The sequence below is a fragment of the Hyla sarda genome, chromosome 3, assembly GCF_029499605.1.
Source record: "Hyla sarda isolate aHylSar1 chromosome 3, aHylSar1.hap1, whole genome shotgun sequence".
Lineage (NCBI taxonomy): Eukaryota > Metazoa > Chordata > Amphibia > Anura > Hylidae > Hyla > Hyla sarda.
In genome coordinates, this window is record NC_079191.1 from 283644494 (window position 1) to 283669896 (window position 25403).

Genomic DNA, 25403 nt, shown 5'->3' on the forward strand with positions numbered 1-25403 from the left:
GTGAGCCCTGCACTCACAGCTGTCAATCAAGGAAGTGTGTCCATGACATAGGTGATGATGCATGGACACAGCAGGACTAGGACTAGTATGTGTCCAAGCAGGCGGGGGGGGGGGGGGGGGGTCAGTTGTTTGACTTCTGAATGATGAAATACTGAAAATTTTCTAATGAAAGTAATTGCAAAACCTATTGGTTTTGCATGCTTTACAACATATCAAAAATTGTTGTATCTGACAGTTTCCATTTAAATATATAAAAAAAAAAAAAAATGTGGGAGCTCAACGTAAAAAGAGAAAACCTATACCGAGGATACTGCGTTGCACATACCCATGTGCCAAGAAAGAGTACTTAGTGTAATTAGTGTAAAAAGGGGAGGCAGTCCTGCTAGGCTAGGTCAGAGTAAAGGTATAAGGTCAAAAATTTGAAGAAAGAGAGAGAGAAAAAAGAAAACGTGTCTAAAATAGCATAAAATGATAACATTTATTTGGAAAAATGATGTGAGGTCTGCGGCAGGGCCCTTGTCGCAGACTGGTCACTAGATAAAATGGTTACAATGGTATAAAATGCTAAAAATATAAAATATACACAGTGGTATTGCAATTCACCAATTGGACAATGAGACAATGAAAGTGGGGCAATGGGACAGTGCAAACAGTATCTGTTTAGTTATACTGTAAAGTCATATTATAGGAGCCAGGATTAATCCAGATGAAAGTACATAGCAAAAAAGTTGATAATCCAATAAGGCAAATTTTCCATAGCTCTGGAGCCTCCCAGATTGGGGCCCACTATAAACGTTTTTAGGTGCAGAGATACAGGCGATGCCCCCTCTACCCCGACGGCACGGGGACTGAATGCAAGAGGGCAATCGCTATATAGTTCAGGCACTTAGTGCCTCTTACCAGCTACAGTGTGCACAGTCAGGTGAGTGCAGCTGTGCTTGCGATCCGGATGCACGTCCCTCTGTCCCGGCGGCACGGGAGAAATGTAGAAGGGGTGATATGATCCGGTGCTGGGGGTCGGAGATGATGGCTGGGAAGCAGCATGTGGCAGCGCTGTGAAGCCTAGCGGTTGTAGCAGCGTATGGCAACGCTGGAGGTATCCTCTCTACCCCAACGGCACGGGGAGCAGGTGAGAGAGTAGGTGACAGTCTTCCTGAATCTCCACCATTGAAAAAGGGGACGCAGTTCCCCGAAACGCGTCTGGTGTTAAGACAACCCTGCACATCATCTGAGACAATCGTTACCGCATTGCCGGTCCTCACCTACTCTCTCACCTGCTCCCCGTGCCGTCGAGGTAGAGAGGATACCTCCAGCGTTGCCATACGCTGCTATGACCGCTAGGCTTCACAACGCTGCCACACGCTGCTTCCCAGCCATCATCTCCGACCATCAGCACCGGATCATATCACCCCTTCTTCATTTCTCCCGTGCCGCCGGGACAGAGGGACGTGTATCCGGATCGCAAGCACAGCTGCACTCACCTGACTGTGCACACTGTAGCCGGTAAGAGGCACTAAGTGCCTGAACTGTATAGCTATTGCCCTCTTGCATTCAGTCCCCGTGCTGTCGGGGTAGAGGGGGCATCGCCTGTATCTCTGCACCTAAAAACGTTTATAGTGGGCCCCAATCTGGGAGGCTCCAGAGCTACGGAAAATTTGCCTTATTGGATTATCAACTTTTTTGCTATGTACTTTCATCTGGATTAATCCTGGCTCCTATAATATGACTTTACAGTATAACTAAACAGATACTGTTTGCACTGTCCCATTGCCCCACTTTCATTGTCTCATTGTCCAATTAGTGAAGTGCAATACCACTGTGTATATTTTATATTTTTAGCATTTTATACCATTGTAACCATTTTATCTAGTGACCAGTCTGCGACAAGGGCCCTGCCGCAGACCTCACATCATTTTTCCAAATAAATGTTATCATTATATGCTATTTTAGACACGTTTTCTTTTTTCTCTCTCTCTTTCTTCAAATTTTTGACCTTATACCTTTACTCTGACCTAGCCTAGCAGGACTGCCTCCCCTTTTTACACTAATAGTACTCTTCCATTTAAATATGTCAAGTAGATCCTGAGATATGTCCCCTAGAAGATCCTTTTCTGAATTCAGGGAATCATGGGGCGGGGTTTCGACGGCTTTATTTTTATATATATCTATTATTTGTGACTCCACATCCTAGTAAAGTGGGACATATTTCAGGACCTACTGGACATATTTAAGTAAGTGACCCCTGGTTGGACTCCTGTTCACCCACACTATAGCCCAGTATGTTTAGTGTGGGTGAACAGGCTGACAGTTTTCATTTAACCCCTTAAAGGGAACCTGTTTTCATTTGCATACTGCTTGAACAATGAGTACCTGGGAGTTCCCTATTGGCCTGCCCCATTGACTGTGATTGATTTCTGCCTATACCTAAACAGATCTAATTTTCAATCAGTGCTTATGGGGCAGTGAGATACTGCAGGGGACCACTCAAACTACTCCATTGTTCAAGCATCTTGAAAGTGATGACAGGTTTCCTTTAACCCTTGCACCCGCTCCCGGTGTAGAAAGTGTGGTCAAGAACTCAGAGAGTTAATCAGCCAAAAGGACAGGTTGGAGGTCTCTTAAATTTCCCCTCCAATCAGCACTTTACAACTGGCAGCCTGAGCAGCCTCTAGTAATGAAAATGTCTAAAAAAAAAAAAAAGTGTTAATAACTGTAAATAAGCCCCTTCCATAATGAGAGTTTGAATCACCCCCATTTCCAATAAAATAGTGTATACATAAATAAACATATTTGGTTTCACCGTGTGCCGAAATGTTGTATCTATTAATATATAATGTTAAAGGGGTACTCCGGTGGAAAACATTTTTTTTTAAATCAACTGATGCCAGAAAGTTAAACAGATTTGTAAATTACTTCTATTAAAGGGTACCTCTCATCAAATAAACTTTTGATATATTTTAGATTAATGAATGTTGAATAACTTTCCAATAGCATGTTAATGAAAAATATGCTTCTTTCTATTGTATTTTTCCCGATCAGTCCTGGCAGCAAGCATTTCTGACTCATGCTGGAGTCCTAAACACTCAGAACTGCCAGCCTGCTTTGTTCACAGCCAAACAGGCTGTGAACAAAGCAGGCCGGCAGCTCTGAGTGTTCTCCTTTCTGAACAAAGCAGACTGGCAGCTCGTAGTGTTTAGGACTCCAGCATGAGTTGGAAATGCTTGCTGCCAGGACTGGTAGGGAGACCCCTAGTGGTCATTTCTTCAAAGTGGAAAGTTAAATAGAAAGAAGCATATTTTTTAATAACATGCAATTGTAAAGTTATTCTGCATACATTAATCTATAATATATCAAAAGTTTTTTTGATGAGAGGTACCCTTTAAAAAAAAAAATTACCCTTCCAGTACTTATTAGCAGCTGTATTTGTATTTTTGAATTTCCTTTTTGTCTTGTCCACAGTGCTCTCTGCTGACACCTGATGCCCATATCAGGAACTGTCCAGAGCAAGAGAAAATCCCCATAGCAAAACTATGCTGCTCTGGACAGTTCCTGACACGGACAGAGGTGTCAGCAGAAAGCACTGTGGACAAGACAAAAAAGAAATTCAGAAAGATTAGAATTTCCTCTGTAGCATACAGCTGCCAATAAGTACTGAAAGGATTAAGATTTTTTAATAGAAGTAATTTACAAATCTGTTTAACTTTCTGGCACCAGTTCATTAAAAAAAAAAAGTTTTTCCACTGGAGTACCCCTTTAACCCCTTAAGGACGCAGGACGTAAATGTACGTCCTGGTGAGGTGGTACTTAACGCACCAGGACGTACATTTACGTCCTGAGCATAACCGCGGGCATCGGAGCGGGCGGGCGCCATTAACCCCTCAGGTGCCGGGATCAATACAGATCCCGGCATCTGCGGCAGTTCGCGATTAAAATGAACGATCGGATCGCCCGCAGCGCTGCTGCGGGGATCCGATCATTCATAACGCTGCACGGAGGTCCCCTCTCCTTCCTCCGTGCGGCTCCCGGCGTCTCCTGCTCTGGTCTGTGATCGAGCAGACCAGAGCAGGAGATGACCGATAATACTGATCTGTTCTATGTCCTATACATAGAACAGATCAGTATTAGCAATCATGGTATTGCTATGAATAGTCCCCTATGGGGACTATTCAAGTGTAAAAAAAAATGTAAAAAAATGTAAAAGTAAAAGTAAAAAAAAAGTGAAAAATCCCCTCCCCCAATAAAAAAGTAAAACGTCCGTTTTTTCCTATTTTACCCCCAAAAAGCGTAAAAAACATTTTTTATAGACATATTTGGTATCTCCGCGTGCGTAAATGTCCGAACTATTAAAATAAAATGTTAATGATCCCGTACGGTGAACGGCGTGAACGAAAAAAAATTTAAAATGTCCAAAATTCCTACTTTTTTAATACATTTTATTAAAAAAAAAATTATAAAAAATGTATTAAAAGTTTTTTATATACAAATGTGGTATCAAAAAAAAGTACAGATCATGGCGCAAAAAATGAGCCCCCATACCGCCGCTTATACGGAAAAATAAAAAAGTTATAGGTCATCAAAATAAAGGGATTATAAACGTACTAATTTGGTTAAAAAGTTTGTGATTTTTTTTAAGCGCAACAATAATATAAAAGTATATAATAATGGGTATCATTTTAATCGTATTGACCCTAAGAATAAAGAACACACGTCATTTTTACCATAAATTGTACGGCGTGAAAACAAAACCTTCCAAAATTAGCAAAATTGCGTTTTTCGTTTTAATTTCCCCACAAAAATAGTGTTTTTTGGTTGCGCCATACATTTTATGATATAATGAGTGATGTCATTACAAAGGACAACTGGTCGCGCAAAAAACAAGCCCTCATACTAGTCTGTGGATGAAAATATAAAAGAGTTATGATTTTTAGAAGGCGAGGAGGAAAAAATGAAAACGTAAAAATTAAATTGTCTGAGTCCTTAAGGCCAAAATGGGCTGAGTCCTTAAGGGGTTAAAAAAATAAAAAAAAAAAAATAAATAAAAATTCCAGAATTGCTGATTTTTGTCACTTCATATAGCAGAAAAAATAATAATAAAAAGTGATCAAAAATTCAGTTCAAAACAAAAATGGTACCAAAAAAAAAATACAGATCATAGCATTAAAAATGAGCCCTCATACATCCCGGTATATGGGAAAATAAAACTGTTATAGGAATCAATAGAGGACAATTTTAATTTAATAGATTTTGTAGTGAAATTATTGATTTCATTACAAACTTCAATTGGTAGCACAAAAAACAAGCTCTCATATGGGTCTGTAGGTGTAAAATTGAAAGCAATATGGCTATTAGAGGGCGAGGAGGAAAAATGTAATTGCAAAAATCAAGGGGTTGTACAGATGTCTGATCGCTGGGGTCCTGCTGCTTGGGTCCTGCCCCTCCCCCCTCCCTCTAAACGAATGCCTGCTGCGGTGCCTTAGGCTTGTGACGCCACGCCCCCTCGTGACGTCACGCCACTCCCAATCAATGCAAGTCTATGGGAGGTGGTGTGGCAGCCCCTACCATAGACTTGCATTGAGAGGGAGGGCGTGACGTCGCGAGCCTCCGGCGCCGCATCACTAGTCATCCGGCACGGAGCGGAGTTTGACTGGGGTGTCGCAGCAGAGATTGCAGGTTGTCCCAGCAGCGGGACCCCCACGATCAGACATCTTATCCCTATCCCCTTTAATGCCATGCTTCAGCATTAGTGGTGCATTTTGGCTTCTAATCGCAGCCATTTCTCTCTGTCTATAAAGTGATTACCATTTTATAGAGCATTAAAAATGCAGGACATAAATATATTTCCTGTCACATTAACATATTCATGCCCATAACATATATATACATCCTAGGGTGGGAAAAGGTTAAGGCTCTACCTCCAGTAGGTGGCACTAGAGAGCAAGCTCCTTTTCTTAGGGAAAAAAAGCTACTCTGCATGCTATAAGATAAATAAATCCTATTACTGCACCTTTAACATACAAAATTTAATATGTGAAAATATAAGAGACTGCATCTCACTCAAACAACTTTTATGCCAGTCTTCAACACCACCGTTGCATCAAACATGCTGCAAACATTCTACTGGAGACAGCAAAAAAATCAGCTTTGTGTGACAGCCATACCTCCAACTTCTCATTTTAGAAAGCAACTGGTCCTGTGTTTCACACAGGTCAGAATTACTGCAGAAACTTTCTGTAAAATCCTGAGCAAAGTCCACATTTTGGCAGTAGGTCATGTGGAACACTTTTATCATGTTTCATCATGGTAGATTTGGAAAATTACAATACCTTCTTTCTTGCTCGACAACAAAAAATCTGCAGTTTTTTTGTTAAGCCCCTGTACCCCTTGTAAACATGCACACGTTATACTGCTGATATTTAATTTTACATAGAATGACATCACATTGTATGCCTCATATTTTTACACACTATTTCTTGTGGAATTTTTCTTTAAGAGATATATGTGCTTACAGTCTACAGTTTTTGAGAAATATCACAAGATGTTAAGTATTTGAGGTATGCAAGGTAAAAGGTGTATATCACTCAACAAGATCTTACTGGGGTACTAGGAGCTAGGCAGCGATGTCACTAACCCATTCCATCTACAAGCTCTTTTATATAGGCTGCTAAGCATGCAGGGACTATAAATACTAAGTTACTGCTCTTAGCAGACAAGTCGTAATTTTGAACTATTAAAATAGTCAAACCTTAGTCTTTCAGGAAGATTATCTCTCCTGGAAATGCAACAATAAATTTGCCAATCAGATAAAAGACTTTAGATTGTACTGAACATCTGTTTCTGTAAAGCTCAATAAATCTTCCTGAATATGTCTCTTCAGAGATTACCTGATGAGAAGGTGAGTGGCATATAAGACATCGTGAGGGCAAGTCTATCGCTGCACCGAGTAGATGTCACACCATGTGATGACAAACTTGTTTTATTATTTGATGCAACAAATGTAAAAGACGGAGCACTCGGCACAGCTCCCGTAGACCCGCAAATGACTGATATGATGCCCAAGGACACCCGGTCCGTATACACTTCAGCGGGGGGCTCAATCCGAAATTCAGAGCAAGATACACACAAAAGAATGGAGATGGCACTCACCACAATAGAAGTAACAGCTGTGCTTTATTTGGTGACCGGCAGACTTACAGCATGGGGAGGAGGAACGCCAGGAGCGTGATAGCTATTTCGTGCACCAGGCGCACTTCTTCAGACCACTCCCCACTGTCGTCAGTGCCGATGTAAAATACCTGGCAGTGACGTCAGTGGGCATATGCCTTAAAAAATACACCAATAAATGAAAACAGTGTAAAAAAGGTGTAAAAAAAGGATAAAAACATATGTACAGACCAACAGAATGCGAAACATAGTGTAACTTCATAAAAATATACTTAGATCCACTTTATCATTCAGGCCAGCTGGACCCTGTGCACGCCTGCGCAGAATCCACCTTGCCTCCTTCTGCAGTAACAACCTCCTTTTGTCACCCCCCGCAACGGGGAACTCTTTCGATTCCAAAGAACTACAGCATGGAGGTATCACCTTTTATGTTCATTATTGATATGCTCAATCATTCTGGGACAGCCCTTTAAAGTTTTTACTGACCGCACGTGTTTACGGAGGCGATTGTGCATGGGGCGTACAGTTCTCCCTATATAGAAGTGGCCGCATGCACATTCGATTCCATAAACTACGTGATCGGTCCGACATGTGATAAGGTCTTTCACAAATACCTCAGATCCACCTGGTATGAAGTTTTTTCCTTTTTTCAAGCTTGGTCACCATTTACAGCTCCAACAGCAATGATTCCCAGTGGGTGCTGTACCACTCAGCCAATCTAGATCTCTTTTCTTTTCTGACACATAACGGCTTCTTGTAAGGAGATTACCGATGTTCTTCACTTTCCGAAAGGCTATTACGGATCTATTTTGAGTAAGGCTGCATTCAACCACGTTTTGTACATACGGGTGCCGGATCCAGCGGGGGGAGGGGCAAACCGGGCGCTCCCGTTCCCCAGCCGGATCAGCCCGTGACTCCATTTACTTTAATGAGCCGACCGTAGTCAAATGGTGACTCCGGTCTGCTCAGTTTTGACCCGTATGCGGTTTTGGACCAGACCTAAAACCGTGGTATACCCCTCTCCCCGCCGGATCCGGCACCCATATGTACAAAACGTGGTGTGAATGCAGCCTAACCTTACTTAACAGGGGGTCTTTTTGAAGAAGTATCTGAAAGAAGGAAGTAACAACGCTCTGTGGTGTGATAAAAGAGGACAATTTGAATGTATAAAAGCTGTGTAAGCTGCTCCCCTGGTGTAGTTGTGTAACCACATACACAACAATGGTGAGCGTATGATGTAGATGTGTCCGCTGCCCTCCGGCTAAAACAATGGCAAAGAGGAGATAGCTTCAGAAGAGACTCTGGCTCAACGTGGCGCTGGACACAAACGGCAGCAGGTAAGTAAAAGCAAAGGTGTTTATTTTTCCCAGAATGCAACGCGTTTCACTGCATAAGCAGCTTCATCAGGCATAGGAGAGAACAGCAAGGTGATGCCTTTTATCCTAGCACTAATTAGTCACAGCAGGAGGAAAAATCTCTGCGGACCAATAAATGCTGGAAAAATACATTTACAAATGGACTAGAAAGTTTGCATTGATATTATATCCTAAAAGTGCATATATACAACATGCAAACATATATACAAACAGCAAATAAAATAATAAAACGATAAAACATAATAATAAAGTAAAAATATAATATTTTATTAAACAAATGTGCACAAGAATGAAAAATGTAATAGTCATAAATGTATATATGTATACATGTACAAAAATGTTTGCACACATCATACACATACACATAGTACACATAGTAAATAATATTTACATAAAACTCAATCAACAAAATACTGTATTTATCAGCGTATAACACGCACTTTTTAGGCTAAAATTTTTAGCCTAAAGTCTGTGTGCGTGTTATACGCCGATACACCCCCAGGAAAGGCAGGGGGAGAGAGGCCGTCGCTGCCCGCTTCTCTCCCCCTGCCTTTCCTGGGGTCTAGAGCGCTGCTGTCGGCCCTTTTCACCCCCTGGTTATCGGCGCCGCTGCCCTTTCTGTCCCCCTGACTATCGGTGCCGGCGCCGATTGCCAGGGAGAGAGAAGCGGCGCCGACAGCCAGGGGGAGAGAAGGGGCAGCGGCACCCATTGCCGGTGCCGCTGCCCCGTTGCCTCCCCCCATCCCCGGTGGCATAATTACCTCAGTCCGGTCCGCGCTGCTCCAGGCCTCCGTCGTGCGTCCCCGGCGTCATTGCTATGCGCTGAACGGCGTGGCGCATGACGTCAGAGCGCCGCGCCGTGCATAGCAACGACGCTGGGGACGCACGACGGAGGCCTGGAGCAGCGCGGACCGGACTCAGGTAATTATGCCACCGGGGATGGGGGGAGGCAACGGGGCAGCGGCGCCGGCAATGGGTGCCGCTGCCCCTTCTCTCCCCCTGGCTGTTGGCGCCGCTTCTCTCCCCCTGGCTATCGGCGCCGGCACCGATAGTCAGGGGGACAGAACGGGCAGCGGCGCCGATAACCAGGGGGTGAGAAGGGCCGACAGCAGCGCTCTAGACCCCAGGAAAGGCAGGGGGAGAGAAGCGGGCAGCGACGGCCTCTCTCCCCCTGCCTTTCCTGGGGGTATATCGGGGTATACACGCGCACACATGCACCCTCATTTTTTCATGGATATTTGGGTAAAAAACTTTTTTTACCCAAATATCCTTGGTAAAATGAGGGTGCGTATTATAGGCCGGTGCGTGGTATACCCCGATAAATACGGTACATAAAAGAAAATAATATAAGGAATTGAAATTAAAAGTAAAAGACTAAATGATGGGACCAGAGAGAATGGTCAGTATTTTTACGAGCATTCTGTATGGTCTCATTCAGACCATGCGGTGTTAAAGTTGAAAGTGTGAATATCCAATAGGATTCTCTATTTATTAAATGTTGAAAGCGATTGGATTTATCGACTGGAATCGATTCAAGATTCACTAAATGTAAAGATGAAATATCATTCTTGTGGACCATAGGGAAATGTCGTGATAAACTATGCAATGTGAATTGATTCTTAACCCCTTAAGGACCCGGGATTTTTCCGTTTTTGCATTTTTGCTTTTTCCTTCTTACCTTTAAAAAATCATAACTCTTTCAATTTTGCACCTAAAAATCCATATGATGGCTTATTTTTTGTGCCACCAATTCTACTTTGTAATGACGTCAGTCATTGTGCCCAAAGATCTACAGTGAAACGGAAAAAAAAAACGCCATTTTGTAACTTTTGGGGGCTTCCGTTTCTACACAGTAAATTTTTCGGTAAAAATTACATCTTTTCTTTTTTCTGTAGGTCCATAGGGTTAAAATCATACCCTACTTATATAGGTTTGATTTTGTCATACTTCTGGAAAAAATCAAAACTACATGCAGGAAAATGTATACGTTTAAAATTGTCATATTCTGACCCCTATAACTTTTTTATCTTTCCGCATATGGGGCGGTATGAGGGCTAATTTTTTGCGCCGTGATCTGAAGTTTTTAGCGGTACCATTTTTTCATTGATAGGACTTATTGATTTTTATTCATTTTTTCATGATATAAAAAGTGACCAAAAATGCACTATTTTGGACTTTGGAATTTTTTTGCGCGTACGCCATTGACCGTGCGGTTTAATTAACGATATATTTTTATAATTCTGACATTTCCGCACGCGGTGATACCACATATATTTTTATTTACACTGTTTTTTTTTATGGGAAAAGGGGGGTGATTAAAACTTTTATTAGGGGAGGTGTTAAATGATCTTTATTCCTTTTTTTTCACTTTTTTTTTGCAGTGTTATAGCTCCCATAGGGACCTATAACACTGCACACACTGATCTTTTACATTGATCAGTGGTTTCTCATAAGAAACCAGTGATCGATGATTCTGCCGCTTGTATGCTCATGCCTGGATCTCAGGCACTGAGCAGTCATTCGGTGATCGGACAGCGAGGAGGCAGGTAGGGATCCTCCAGCTGTCATGTAAGCTGTTTGGGATGCCGCAAATTCGCCGCGGCTATCCCGAACTGCTCCCTGAGCTAACCGGCATGGTTTCACTTTCATTTTAGACGCGGCGTTCAACTTCAACACCATGGCCCCGCGTTATAGATCGGGAGCGGACTCAGGACATACAGGTACGCCCTGGGTCCTTAACAGGTTAATATTAGACCGGTGTTTTGACATGCGGCACCGCATGGTCTGAATGGTGCGTCCAACATATTGGAGCTTACAACTGCAAGAAAGAAGATACTGCAATTTAGAACTTGGTTAATAATAAACGATTTTTTAGTGTATGTAGAGAAAAAACTATTCGTAAAGGGGTCCGTCATATCGCAGCACAAACATCTATTTTTCCCACATGGTGAACAACCGGGATTCGAAATTATCGGGGGGGGGGGGGGGCTGCTGAGGGGGGAGTTGTCATTACAATCAATTTTTAACCTATTTGGAGCTATCATGTTTTGAAGATTTTTAGATCTTCTATAGGTGATGCCCGGTTTAGTGGGGACCACATCCTTGAGTACAGGGTCATTCAAAATAATATGCCAATTACGTTTGAAAATGTTATGTATTTGTGAAGCCGCTCGATTGTAATTAGTTATAAAATTATATTTAAATTCATTATTTACTTTTTTATTTTTGTTTTTATCTTCAGTAACCGAATTCATTAGTTTTTTATTTTTAGCACGATGATATGCATGAGTTTTTGAAGAAGTGACCAGTTGTCATTTATTGCTTTTTTAATGGTGTTGGAAAGGGGTCTGAAGTCGAACACAAAGAGAATCTATCAGGGGCCACATCTGCTGTCTGGGACTCCAGCTCTGAATAATCACTTGTAAAATTATGGTTTTCATGTTTTTCATGTTTTCTCCTTCTTCTCAATAAAGCGTTACGATCCTGTGAGGATAAAGGCGGCATCTATAATATTCTGGGCATAACCTCTAAGGATTAATCTTTGTGCAAGATCTTTAGCCTTTATTAAGAAGTCATCATCTGAGCTGTTGATCTGCCGTAGGCGCAGGAATTGGCCATACGGTAAAGCGGTTTTAACGTGGCTCGGATGATAGCTCTGAAAATGGAGAAGAGCATTCCCAGCAGTGGGCTTCCTGTAACCCCTTGTGTGGAGTACACCATTAGCTGGTTTAACTACCACATCAGGGAATTCCTGTTCCACTGTGCTGGTTTTATGTGTGAATTTTAAATTTGTGTTGTTACTATTGATGTGGTTGACAAAATCTGTGCAGTCCTCGCTCGTACCCTGCCAGACGGAAAAAATGTCGTCCACGAATCTGTTTTAACTATCAATCCACTTACGGTATGGGTTATTTGCAGAAAAAAACGTCTTTCTCAAAAACCACAACAAACAGATTAGCCAGAGTACAAAAAAAAACAACTTCATACTAGGTGGATGTGAGGTATTTGTGAAAGACCTTATCACATGTCAGACCGATCACGTAGTTTATGGAATTGAGTGTGCATGCGGCCGCTTCTATATAGGGATCACTATAGGCCCCATGCACACTCGCTTCCATGAACACTTGCGGTCAGTAAAAACTTTAAAGGGCTGTCCCAGAATGATTGAGCATATCAATAATGAACATAAAGGTGATACCTCCGTGCTGCAGTTCTTTGGAATTGAAAGAGTCCTCCCCATTGCTGGGGGTGACAGAAGGAGGTTGTTACTTCAGAAGAAAGCAAGGTGGATTCTGCGCAGGCGTGCACAGGGTTCAGCTGGCCTGAATGATAAAGTGGATCTAAGTATATTTTTATGAAGTTACACTATGTTTCGCATTGTGTTGGTCTGTATGTATGTTTTTTACCTTTTTTGCACCTTTTTTACTCTGTTTTCACTTACTGGTGTATTTTTGAAGGCATATGCCCACTGACGGCACTGCCAGGTATTTCACACCGGCACTGACGACGGTGGGGGAGTGGTCTGAAGAAGTGCATCTGGTGCACAAAATAACTATCACGCTCCTGGCGTTCCTCTTCCCCATGCTGTAAGTCTGCCGTCACCGAATAAAGCACAGCCGTTACTTCTATTGTGGTGAGTGCCATCTCCATTCTTTTGTGTGTATCTTGTTTTATTACTTATTACAAGAAAGAAAGAATAAAAAATAAAAAACACTAATCTCATGACACCAGACATACATTTTGTACACAATTTACAGCAGCTGTATAATATGTTTGTTATTTAACCACACTTTTATCATCATAGAGTGAACATTATGGCCCACATTTATCATTGTAGTGTAAGTGAAGCATTTTTTTATACCTTTTTTTTGTGTAATATGTAGGAGCACCAAATTTATTAAATGGTCTAAGAGCATTTGATAAATTTTGTGCAGGTTACATTTTCTGAAATTTCACTCTTCACATACACCAAAAAGCTACACCATGTCTTGGCTGGTGTAGTTTTAGAGACTTTTCAGTGGCTTTGCGCCTTTTTCCGCCTTTTCACAAAAAGGTGCAGTTGATAAAACCCTTCCATATCATGTCTATTGCCAAAATCAGTGGATTGCAACTCAAAATCAGCAGAAATGTGTAAATAAAAAAGGTGCAAAAAACCCTTCTTGCTCCTTTTTTTGCCCCTTTTTTAGACACAAAAAACTGTCTAAAGAATAGGGACTGACCAATTATCAGTTTGGCCGATAATCACGATTTTTGGGCATTATCGGTATCGGCAGTTACCTTGCCGATAAGCCGATAATGCCCCTCACACCGCACCGCGACCGCCCGACCCGCCGCATCGCGACCGCAAATCCCCCCCCCCGACCCGCTGCACTGCATTGCACCCCCCACCGCACCGCCCCGGCTCCATTGCCTCCCCGATCCCCGTTTTTATTATTACCTGTTCCTGGGGCCCATGCTACTTCTGGCTCCTGCTGCGTCCTGCGTTACGCTGCAATGACGAGTGACGTGACGTGCGCAACGTGACGTCACCGTCAGTGCGCACAGTGACAGCTCAGGAGGACGCCACCGGAGCCAGATGTAGAGTGGACCCCAGGCATAGGTAATTATAAAACCGGGGATGGGGGAGGCAATGGGGCTGGGGCGGTGCGGTGGGGGGTGTGATGCGGTGTGGAGGGTCGGGGGTGCGACACGGAGTGGTGCGGCGGTGGGGGGAATGGTGCGGGGGTGGCGGTGATAGGACCCCCGGACAGGCAGGGGGAGAGTAGCGGGTGGGGGCGGTGGTCTATGGCACCGCAAAAGCCACTGCAGTGCATTGATTTAAAGCGCCCGCTTTAAATCAATGATCTGCAGCGGTGTCACGGGGGGGATAAATAGCCAATAACTTATACCGGAATATCGGTATAAGTTATTGGCTATCGGCCCTAACCTCCACCGATTATCGGTATCGGCCCTAAAAAAACGATATCGGTCGATCCCTACTAAAGACAATGATAAATGTGGGCCTATGTGTTCTTTTGGCCAGTGTTTTAAATTTACTGATTTTTTTCCTTTTAACATTGCAGAAACTTTGGTGTATCCTTGTGTTCAGGCATGTGTGACCTAGGAGGCATTATTGCTCCATTTTTACTTTTTCGATTAGCAGAAATATGGGTGGAACTTCCTCTCATCATATTTGGTAAGATCTCAATAAGGTACCAATTCTGGAACTATAGTTATATCATTACAATATTACATCACTATTTCCATTGTTTATTCCCTGTATTAAGATGATCAAGAAAAAGTGGGAGGTTATATAAAGAAACAGATTAATAGAAATGAGCAAACTGAACCCGTACAACCCCATCTCGTTCATAAGTTTGGTAAAATGACATTCAGCGAACATTAGAACTTTGAGAGCCTGAAAATTTTGCTGTTGTAGGAGAAGGAAAGAGGAACAGATGTTGTTTTGGCACCATTTCAGAAAAGGGATAAAGTATGAACTATTGGTTGACATCAAGGTTGCCCAAAATACCTTGCAGCTAGCAGCAGGATCGCATGACCACAGGTTAGCCAATCATTGTTGGCATACAGTTCCATGCAAACCAAATTGGCCATTTGCCCTATAGCCCTTGTTAAAGCCACTTATTGGTGGTGAAACGTTGGGGGGGGGGATGTGTATATTGTTTTAAAAACAACAGTTAGGTCCCTGCAATATCTAAATCTATTAGTTATGGACTGCAGCCACAACAATAGTAGACGGTGATGCACTGTTAGTCTGATATTATACAAAGAGACCTACTGTTGGCAGATTTTAATATTAGGCACAATGAATTAAAAGTTACGCTTTATAGTGTATACATCATTCATTGGATGGTAAATCTAGGGTATTAATGATCACTTCAGTGACCAATTGTAAATAGGGATTGGAATATTTACCCTCCATCCATAGGTCCATTTTGTGTGGTACAGACCAACCAGGAGACATCATAGTGGTGGATCTAAGAGACTGATAAAAACGTATGCACTGCGTTGCGGCTGCCATCTTTGCGAGAAAGTTGAGCAGTGCACAAAACAACTCAACTACTAATCCCAGAAGGCTTTCCCACTACAATGCAAAAATCACACACACAAGCGCACCCCTGTGTGAATACCTCCTAAACAGGATATGTAGGGAAAGTGATAAATCACTTACCGATTTGGGTTGTGCATGTTGGGCAAAATACAAAGCATAAGGAAAACCAATGGCTGCTGCAACTCAGAATAGCGCTCCAGGTGCATATAGTACTCCAAAAACGACTTCCTCTACAACAAAAGGGATCAGAAATGGGCACTGCCAATCAGGGCTAATAACTCAAATGGTCGGATACACCCTGCAACGTGTTTCAGAACCGGATTGGTTCCTTCTTCAGGTACCAACTACAATACAAAGCAATTTGATCAAAGCATTGTGCTGTGGGGTGACCTCAGTGACTTGCATTACTGTGTCCAGTTGCTTCACTACAAATCCTAGCAGTGTGACTAGAAATTCTTCAATACCTTACAAGATGCAGAAAATGTGACATAACGCAAACGGAAAGTAAACCAAGGCCAGGAACTTAGTGTAGGAACTACATATGTTACAAGCACATTGAGTAACCTTACAATGCCATGTGGGACAGCCGAGATTCCCCACAATGTGAAGAAAACCTTGCCTTCATCCACAGGCAGTGGCCTCTGTCTTGTCCTCGTTATTGTCATGTCCTCCTCCAGTAACCCGTCATTTATTATTTGAGAATCTGTGTCATACAGGCAACACTGTTTGCCCAGTCACCCTATTGTAGTTCGGCTTGATTCACACCTGGCCAAGTTGTTGTTGGTGCAGACACTACCATACCATCTTGTTAATGCCACGGCCTTTAGGCAACTTATGGGGCGGGCCCAGCCCAATTGGAGCATACCTATTAACCATTATTTTGCTAAAAAAAAAGTAAACTGACCTCGCTTTGCACAGTCATGTAGTGGAGAAGATGGTCAGTTGTCGGTGTGCAGCACAGTGAATGTAGCTGTAGATTATTTAAGTATTAGTAGTAGTATAGCCTACTGGGCCAACATCTTGCAGAATGAGGTTCCACTGCAAGGAGGCCAGGAAATAGTAGGGACACCTCCAATGGTGTGCGATCCGATTCAGTTTGTGACACTTATTCCCATCCTCCTCCTCATCCAGGTCCTACTCCCCTGATATCTTGTAGTTTTGCACAGGCAGAGTGTAGCTTACCCCCCTGCACCCTCTGCTGTATTACAGGGGTGGGGAAATCTAATTAAAAAAACTACTTGTCCACGGGACTAAGATGGAGCAAAATCTACTTGTCCCTCATGACGATCCACTTGTCCTGGCCAATGTTCGCATTTACACTTTCGTTTTTTCCTCCTCACCCTATAATAGCCATAACTACCTACTATAATGACACCTTTAAATTTTTCAATAACATTCTCCGAAACAAAAACAAAAAATTAAATACATATATATATATATATATATATATATATATATATATATATATACAAGAATTGGCGTGAGACAGCACCGGGGACCAACCTCCGTGCATGTGAAACACCCAGGCAGCCAGCCTGATGTTAATGTATGCAAAGTCCAGGAATCACAGCACCAATAGGTCAAGGATCTTCATAAGCTGGTTTCTTTATTCACCCCAAAAGTTACAACGTTTCGGCAACAATAGCCTTTATCAAGCATAACATCATTATTAAAAGTGCACATATATATATACAGCAAGTGCATTTCATTGGATACAACTCATGTGTTGTGAATGTGTAGTTATCCAACACCACACCTCCTTTCAAATCCCATTGGGAATCCATCATGTCAATCATAGTAAGAACTCAGTTGTCATAGCAACATTACATATACTAAAAAAATCAATGTGCATAGATACTGATCTGTGTCATAAAAACCTGTGTAAATACATAAGATTAGGAAGGTACCTTCACTTTCAGCCATTTAACCATCGTGGTCGCTTCGTCTGCCAGACGATCGCAACCATCGCTGCCACATTCAGTTTGTAAACAAAGCATCTGCGCATGCGTCAGAGGATTATCACGCCCATGACCACGTCATGTCCGCCTCCGATCGCTGAACACATTGCGAGCCAATCAGGTGCGGGGCTGGCCTAACCCGTGCACGTCACTGTCTACCCACTGCGGCTGCGCCAGTGGGCCCGGCGACCGCGTCATCATGTATGACGTATTGCGGTCAAACCTGTCGGTCCGCGCATGCGCAGTGGGTATCGGGTCCATACCCTTGGCTTATCAATAGTATATCTATGGGCAAAAAGTATTATAATCAAAAAAAGTTTGCAGAAATTACTTTATTCTTGTATACCAGATATCAAAACAAATATTAAACTGTAATAATGATACTGTAATGCAGGATGGTTGCGGGGATAGCATTCTACGATCGTGGCTGCGGTGAAGGTCCTTTTACAAAAACAAGTGATGTGATCCCAATATATCTAAAATATAAAGAATAATAAAATGAGTGTTAGGTACACATCATATTATTTAAAAACATGAGATATTAACGAATCGTGCAAATAAATCCAGAACAGGATAAAGTGTAAAAGAAAAGGGGGAAGAGAATAAAAAAGGAAAAAGAGAAAGAAAAAGAAGAAAAAAAGGGGGGGGGGATGGGAAGGGGGAAGGGAAGGAGGGAAAAATATATATATATATTCCGTATTTGCAGCCAGCGCTGCCGGCTTCTCTGCCCCTGCCTGCCCTGGGGTCTAGAGCCCTGCTGCAGGCCCTTCTCTCCCCCTGGCTATCGGCGCCGCTGCCCGTTCTCTCCCCCTGACTATCGGTGCCGGCGCCCCATTGCCGGCGCCGATAGCCAGGGGGAGAGAAGCGGCGCCGGCAATGGGGCAGCGGCGCCGACAGACAGGGGGAGAGAAGCGGCCTCCGGTGTGCGTCCCCTGCGTCGTTGCTATGCGCTGCACGGCAGCAGCGCAGATAGCCAGCGGGAGAGAAGCGGCGGCAGCAGGGCTCTAGACCCCAGGAAAGGCAGTGGGAGAGAAGCGGGCAGCGACGGCCTCTCTCCCCCTGCTTTTTTACTTTTTTTTCTGAAATTGCAATTCTGTGTTTTTTTTTTTTTTTTTTTTTTTACATTTACCTCATTTACCGTATGGGATACATAATGTTATATTTTAATAGTTCCTACAATTATGCACACAGCAATACTAAATATGTGTATTATTATTATGTTTACCAGTTTTTATATAGGAAAAGGGGGTGATCTGAACGTTTAACATGAAAGGGGTTAATGTTTAAACTTTTATTAAAACTTTTTTTTTTTTACACTGTATTAGACATTTTGGAGGAATCATTAGATTCCTCATACAGATCAATAGAGTTCTATTGAACTCTATTGATCTGTATGCTCTGTGATCCATTGCTAGAGCCTAGTCCAGCCAGGCTCTATCAATGACAGAGCCACGGGACAACAGGGAACAGAGGTAAGGTGAAGTGGAGGCAGAGACTCAGCCTGTTTCGTGCAGAATACGTCAGACTAATCTTGGTGGAGGCAGACCAGGCAAAGGAGGAGGATGAGAAACAATTTTAGGCTGGACTGGACTGAGACAAAGATTTTGACATAACTGTCCCCAGCGAATCATTTCTCCAGTTTTCCAATCTGGTTGCGTAGAAGTGATGACAGAGCCAAGGAAGGCCAAGAAGAAGCTCAGAAGTACAGTGAGGCAGTACATAGAATTTTATCTTTTCTTTATGCAAGACACCCACTTGCATGACAAGAAGCTCAGTATGGAATAGCACCTTACAGTCCAAATTTTGTCCATTAACAGAGGAGATGAACAAAGGCTTGGCAAGCCGAGTAACAGGACGAAGGAAGCATCACTAAAGTCACCTGCAGATCCAAATCCAAAAATGCTGAAGCACTAAAGGAAGACTTGGCAGAAGCGAAGACTTGTACAGAAATGGTCAAGTGAGCAGAGGTGATATTCACACCTAGGGATGCCTCTCCTACGTGCCCTAGGTGCAAGCATTTCTCGGATACTGTGGACGAACAGAACAGTTTTTGAGGAAGTGCTCCGGGCTAGCACAATACAAGCAAATTCTCACTGCGTCGTCGTGATCTCTCTTGTTTCGTAAGACGGAAACAATCCACTTGCATAGCCTCTTCTGCAAGAGGCGCAGGAAACTGCAGAGGTGGACGTTGAAACACGGGTGCCAGGCGAGGATATCTCCGTGTTCGAGCAGATTCCCTCTCTAAGCGCAGTTCTTCCTGCCTCTCAGCAAAGCGCACATCAATGCGTGTGGCCAGGTGGATAAGTTCAGTCAGAGAATGAGGAGGATCACGTGCAGCCAGGGCATCTTTAATCCTGCTAGACAGTCCTTTTGAATGTGGCACACAAGGCCTCATCATGCCATGCTAGTTCTGAGGCTAGAGTGTGGAATTGAACCGCGTAGTCACGTACGGAAGAATTCCCTTGACATAGGTTCAGCAAAGCCGTCCCAGCAGAAGATGCACATGCGGGTTCCTCAAAGACACAGCGAAATTCTGCCAGAAAATTAGTCAAGTTGGAAGCTAACGGATCACTGTTGTCCCAAAGGGATTTAGCCCATGCCAAGGCTTTTCCGGACAGTAGGCTAATAACAAAGGCCACCTTAGCACGTTCCGTCGGAAACAGTTCAGACATAAGCTCCAAATGCATGGAGCACTGTGTAACGAAACCTCTGCATAACTTGGAATCACCGTCATATTTAGAGGGTAATGGTAGACGTAGCTGGGAGCCAGAAGACACTGCAGGAGCTGGAGGAGTGAGTGGGACAGGTTGCGGGTGCTGCTGCTATTTCAAGGCCAAAAGCTGTATCGGTATCATAGCAGACAGTTGGGTAAGTTGCTGCGCCTGTTGCGCCAGTTGCTGAGACTGACGTACCACAATGGAGGGAAGATCCGTGACTTCAGGCAGGGGTACCTCAGCGGGATCCATCTTACTGTAACACTCACGTTTCAGAAGACAGGAACTCCGGTGCCCCCCCGGCAGCAGCAGGTAATGGGACCATTGGCTCATGGCCAGTGTGTGCGGCCGGAGCGCATAATTTAACAATAGGGGTGGACATAGGGGTATTCCACGCCAGTGATTCTCAAACAGGGTGCCTTCAGCTGTTGCTAAACTCCCAGCATGCCTGGACAGTCAGTGGCTGTCCGGAAATGCTGGGAATTGTTTAGCAACACCTGGAGGCTCCGTTTTGGAAACACTGTTGTACGATACGTTTTTCATTTTTATTGGGGGGGAGGTGAACAATGTAATGGGTGTATATGTAGTGTTTTACCCTTTATTTTGTGTTAGTGTAGTATAGTGTGTTTAGGGTACATTCACACAGGCGGGGGTTTTCGGTAGGAGTTTGCCCTGCAATGGAAAATTTGCCGCATCTCAAACTTGAAGCAGGAAACTCACTGTAAACCCGCCCGTGTGAATGTACCCTGTACATTCACATGGGGGGCAAACCTCCAGCCGTTTCAAAACTACAACTCTCAGCATGCACTGACAGACCGTGCATGCTGGGAGTTGTACTTTTGCAACAGCTGGAGGCACATTGGTTAGAAAACATTCAGTTAGGTTCTGTTACCAGTGTGCCTCCAGCTGTTGCAAAACTACAACCCCCAGCATGTACTGATCGCCGAAGGGCATACTAGGAGATGTAGTTACGTAACAGCTGGAGGTACGCAACTACAACTCCCAGCATGCCGAGACAGCAGTTTGCTGTTCGTGCATGCTGGTAGTTGTAGTTTTGCAAGATCTAGAGGGCAACAGTTTAGAGACCACTGCACAGTGATCTCCAAACTGTAGCCCTCCAGCTGTTGAAAAACTACAAATCCCAGCATGCCCAAACAGCAAACTGCTGTCTGGGCATGCTGGGAGTTGTAGTTTAGCAACATATGTAGGGCTACAATTTAGAGACCACTGTATAGTGGTCTCCATACTGTAGCCCTCCAGATGTTGCTAGGCAACTCACCGGCTTCCGTAGTCTGCACCAGGGAGCAAGCCGCATGTCCTCACTGCCCGCTGCCGCCGATGGTAAGTGACCCTCCAGTGCCGGTCACAGGACAGTTCCCCCCTTCTGCCCGGACTACTGTGGGTGAGCAGAACGGGGGAACCGAACTTTAACCCTTGGACACCCCTGATCCCCCTTATTTTTCAGGTCACCGGAGACCTGTATGACCCGGAATCACCGCAGGTCGCCGGTCTGAACCGACATGGGAGGGTCACATCAGAATCCTATTGAAGCCAATGGGATTTAGAATTTCAGCAGAATTCAGCGTTTTGAAAACACAGAATCCCACCACAATTCTGGCATAATTCCACCATGTGATCAGAGCCTAAAACTACTTAAACACATTCCTAGGTGACCTAGCAGTTTTATGCAGTGGAAAAGTAAGAAAACAAGCTGTTGCTCTAGTGCTATAAATATTATTACAGTAGATCTTTGCTTTATCAAGGTTGCTCTTCGCAGCAATAGTTTAAAAACTATTCAGAGACTAGTTTAAATACTCTACAGAGCCCTGAGCGATTAACACTTAAAGGGGTACTCCGATGGAAAACTTTTTTTTTTTAAGTGAACTGGTGCCAAAAAAAATTACGTTTTACATGTTTATTTTCACTTTGAAAACCTGGCCACTAGGTGTCACCCTAAGTGGCTCAGGTTGAGTTTTCATTGCTGAATTTCAGCTCGCACGGACCAACGCTGGCCGGGCAGCGTGCCCCAGCGTGGTCCGGAATGCGCGCTCACAGCTCACTCTCTGCATGTATAGGAAACAAGAATAGAGAGCGAGCACAGCGCTCAAAATGTAAATATCACCGCCCCCCCCCCCTTACATCTCCCGCTCCTCAAAACTTACGCACGCGAGCTGCAGTGTATCTTGGAGACACATCAGAGAGCGGAGGACAGTACACAGCACACGTGGGAGAAGTTTACAGCAGCGGAGGAGCTTCATATTCACATTGAGCAAAGCATACAGGAAGACAGGAGGAAGCGGTGGCCGGCGAGGCTTCAGATGATGTCACGCCGGCCGGCCCGCCGACTTCCTGCACTCGTGACACTGCTCAACGCTGAGCTACCGAAGAGGAGTGGAAAAAGGTATTTTTATAATGTTTTAATAGGATACAAAAAACAGGGATAGATGTAGATAGTGTCAGGGAAAGATGGGGAGGGGGAATAGGGACATTTTAGTTAGGCTGGGTTCACACTACGTTTTCCCCCATACGGGAGCGCATACGGCAGCGGGGAGCTAAAAGCTAGCGCTCCCGTATGTCACCGTATGCGCTCCCGTATGTCATTCATTTCAATGAGGCGACCGGAGTGAAACGTTCGGTCCGGTCGGCTCATTGAAATGAATGACATACGGGAGCGCATATGGTGACATACGGGAGCGCGAGCTTTTAGCTCCCCCCTGCCGTATGCGCTCCCGTATGGGAGAAAACGTAGTGTGAACCCAGCCTTAGTGATAGCTACTCTTTAAAAGATTAAGATTATCCCCTTACACCCTTCCCTTCAATTCCCTGGTTGGACTTGATGGACGTATGTCTTTTTTAAACCATACTAACTATGTAACTATGTAATTTACAAACCTGTTTAACTTTCTGGCACCAGTTCATTTAACAAAAAATTTTTCCACCGGAGTACCCCTTTAACCCCTTAAGAACGAGCGCCGTAAATGTACGGCGCTGCTAAGAAGTACTTTTACGGCGCAGCTTTCCTGGATCACCGCGTCTCCGGATATCTATCAGCAGCCATCCCGGCATATCGCCCAGGGGGGTCCTGAGACCCCCCATGTCGGCAGTCGCAGAAAATCGCCGGTCAATTCAGACCGCCGATTTGCCACTATTCCGGGTCAATCGGGTCTCTGGTGACCCGGAAAAAAAGGGTGAATGGGGCTGTCCGAAACAGCCCCATTCATCCTTACCCAGCAGGAGGGAGGTGGCACGGGTGCCGTCTAACGATCACTTGATTGATCAGTCGGAATGACCGACCAATCACGACCCTGCTGGGCGGTGATCGGGACGGCGATCGGGGCCAGCGGTGGTCTCTACCTTGCGGGGGTCCCCTCGTGTGCGGTGACGACGACAGGAGCAGCAGGATCGGTCCCGGCGGCAGGATACAGCGGCGGCGGTTCCGATGGCAGGATACAACAGAAGGTGAGGCCTGTTCACCTCCTACTGTTGCTTAGCAACAACTCGCAGCATGCACAGCCAAAGGGCATGCTGGGAGTTGTAGTTTTGCAACAGCTGGAGTTCCAACTACAACTCCCAACATGCCCTTTGGTAGTCTGTGCATGCTGGGGGTTGTAGCTATGCAACAGCTGGAGGCACATTTTTTCTATGAAAAAGTGTGTATTCATCTGTTACATAACTACAACTCCCAGCATGCACAGACTACCAAAGGGCATGCTGGGAGTTGTAGCAGTGTGCCTCCAGCTGTTGCAGAACTACAACTCTCAGCATGCCCTTCGACTGTCAATGCATGCTGATTGTTGCAGTTTTGCAACAGCTGGAGACACATTGGTTGTGAAACCAAGTTTGTTTCCTAACTCAGTGTTTCGCAACCCTGTACATTCACATGGGGGGGGGGGCAAACCTCCAGCTATTGTAAAAAATACAACTCCCAGCATGCACTGAGAGACTGTACATGCTGGGAGTTGTAGTTTTGCTACAGCTGGAGGCATACTGGTTGCGGAACACTGAGTTAAGTAACAAACGCTCAGTGTTTCGTAACCAATGTGCCTCCAGCTGTTGCATAACTACAATTCCCAGCATGTATGGTCTGTCAGTGCATGCTGGGAGTTGTAGTTTTGCAACAGCTTGAGGTTTTCACCCCCCCCCCCCCCCCCCCATGTGAATGTACAGGGTTTACAGAAAGTTTTCTGCTGCAAGTTTGTGTGATGATTCTGAGGAGGTGGAATCACTGTGGGTAGAATTACAAAAGGAGGGAAATACTGAAAAAATAATACTTGGTGTAATCTACAGACCCCCTAATATCACTGAAGAAATAGAAATTCGGCTTCATAAACAAATAGAGAGGGCCGCCCGGGCAGGTACAGTGGTAATAATGGGAGATTTTAACTATCCAGATATAGATTGGGGTCCGGGGTTGGCTAAAACTACAAAGGGGAGAAAATTCCTAAATTTATTGCAGGATAATTTTATGGGCCAGTTTGTGGAGGACCCAACAAGAAGTGATGCCTTGTTGGATCTGATCATTTCCAACAACGCAGAGCTGGTTGGTAATGTAACTGTGCTGGAAAACCTTGGTAATAGCGACCACAATATAGTTACTTTTGACTTAAAATGTAGAAAACAAAGACAGGCGGGGAAGGCAAAAACATATAACTTTAAAAAGGCAAACTTCCCTGGGCTGAGGGCTGCACTACAGGACATAGACTGGGGGGAGGTGTTCTCAAATACTGATACAGAAGGTAAATGGGACATCTTTAAATCAACTCTAAATAACTATACAGCTAAATATATACCAAAGGGGAACAAATATAAACGACTAAAACTAAATCCTACATGGCTGACAAATAATGTTAAAAGAGCAATAAACAACAAAATAATAGCCTTCAAAAAATTCAAATCTGATGGGTCAGCTATAACATTTAAACAGTACAAAGAGCTTAATAAAATCTGTAAAAATGTAATAAAAACAGCAAAAATTCTAAACGAGAGACAGGTGGCCAAAGAAAGCAAAACTAATCCTAAATATTTTTTTAGATATATAAATGCAAAAAAAACAAGGACAGAGCATGTAGGACCCCTTAATAATGATAATGGGGAGGTTGTCACGGGCGATCAAGAGAAGGCGGAGCTACTGAATGGGTTCTTT

At 44.0% G+C, this 25403-nt stretch overlaps 1 protein-coding gene across 7 annotated transcripts in view; it reads left to right on the forward strand.

The window, feature by feature from the left end:
- Positions 1 to 25403, forward strand: part of SLC22A3 (solute carrier family 22 member 3) — a 291993-nt gene that overhangs the window by 169300 nt on the left and 97290 nt on the right. For all 7 annotated transcript variants that reach the window (XR_008891398.1, XR_008891399.1, XR_008891400.1 and 4 more), the window contains one exon: positions 14600 to 14712. Coding sequence is in view for 3 of the 7 variants with exons in the window: in XM_056566777.1 (XP_056422752.1) it covers positions 14600 to 14712 (113 nt within the window). In the remaining 4 variants the exon portion in view is untranslated. The remainder of the gene's footprint in view (positions 1 to 14599; positions 14713 to 25403) is intronic.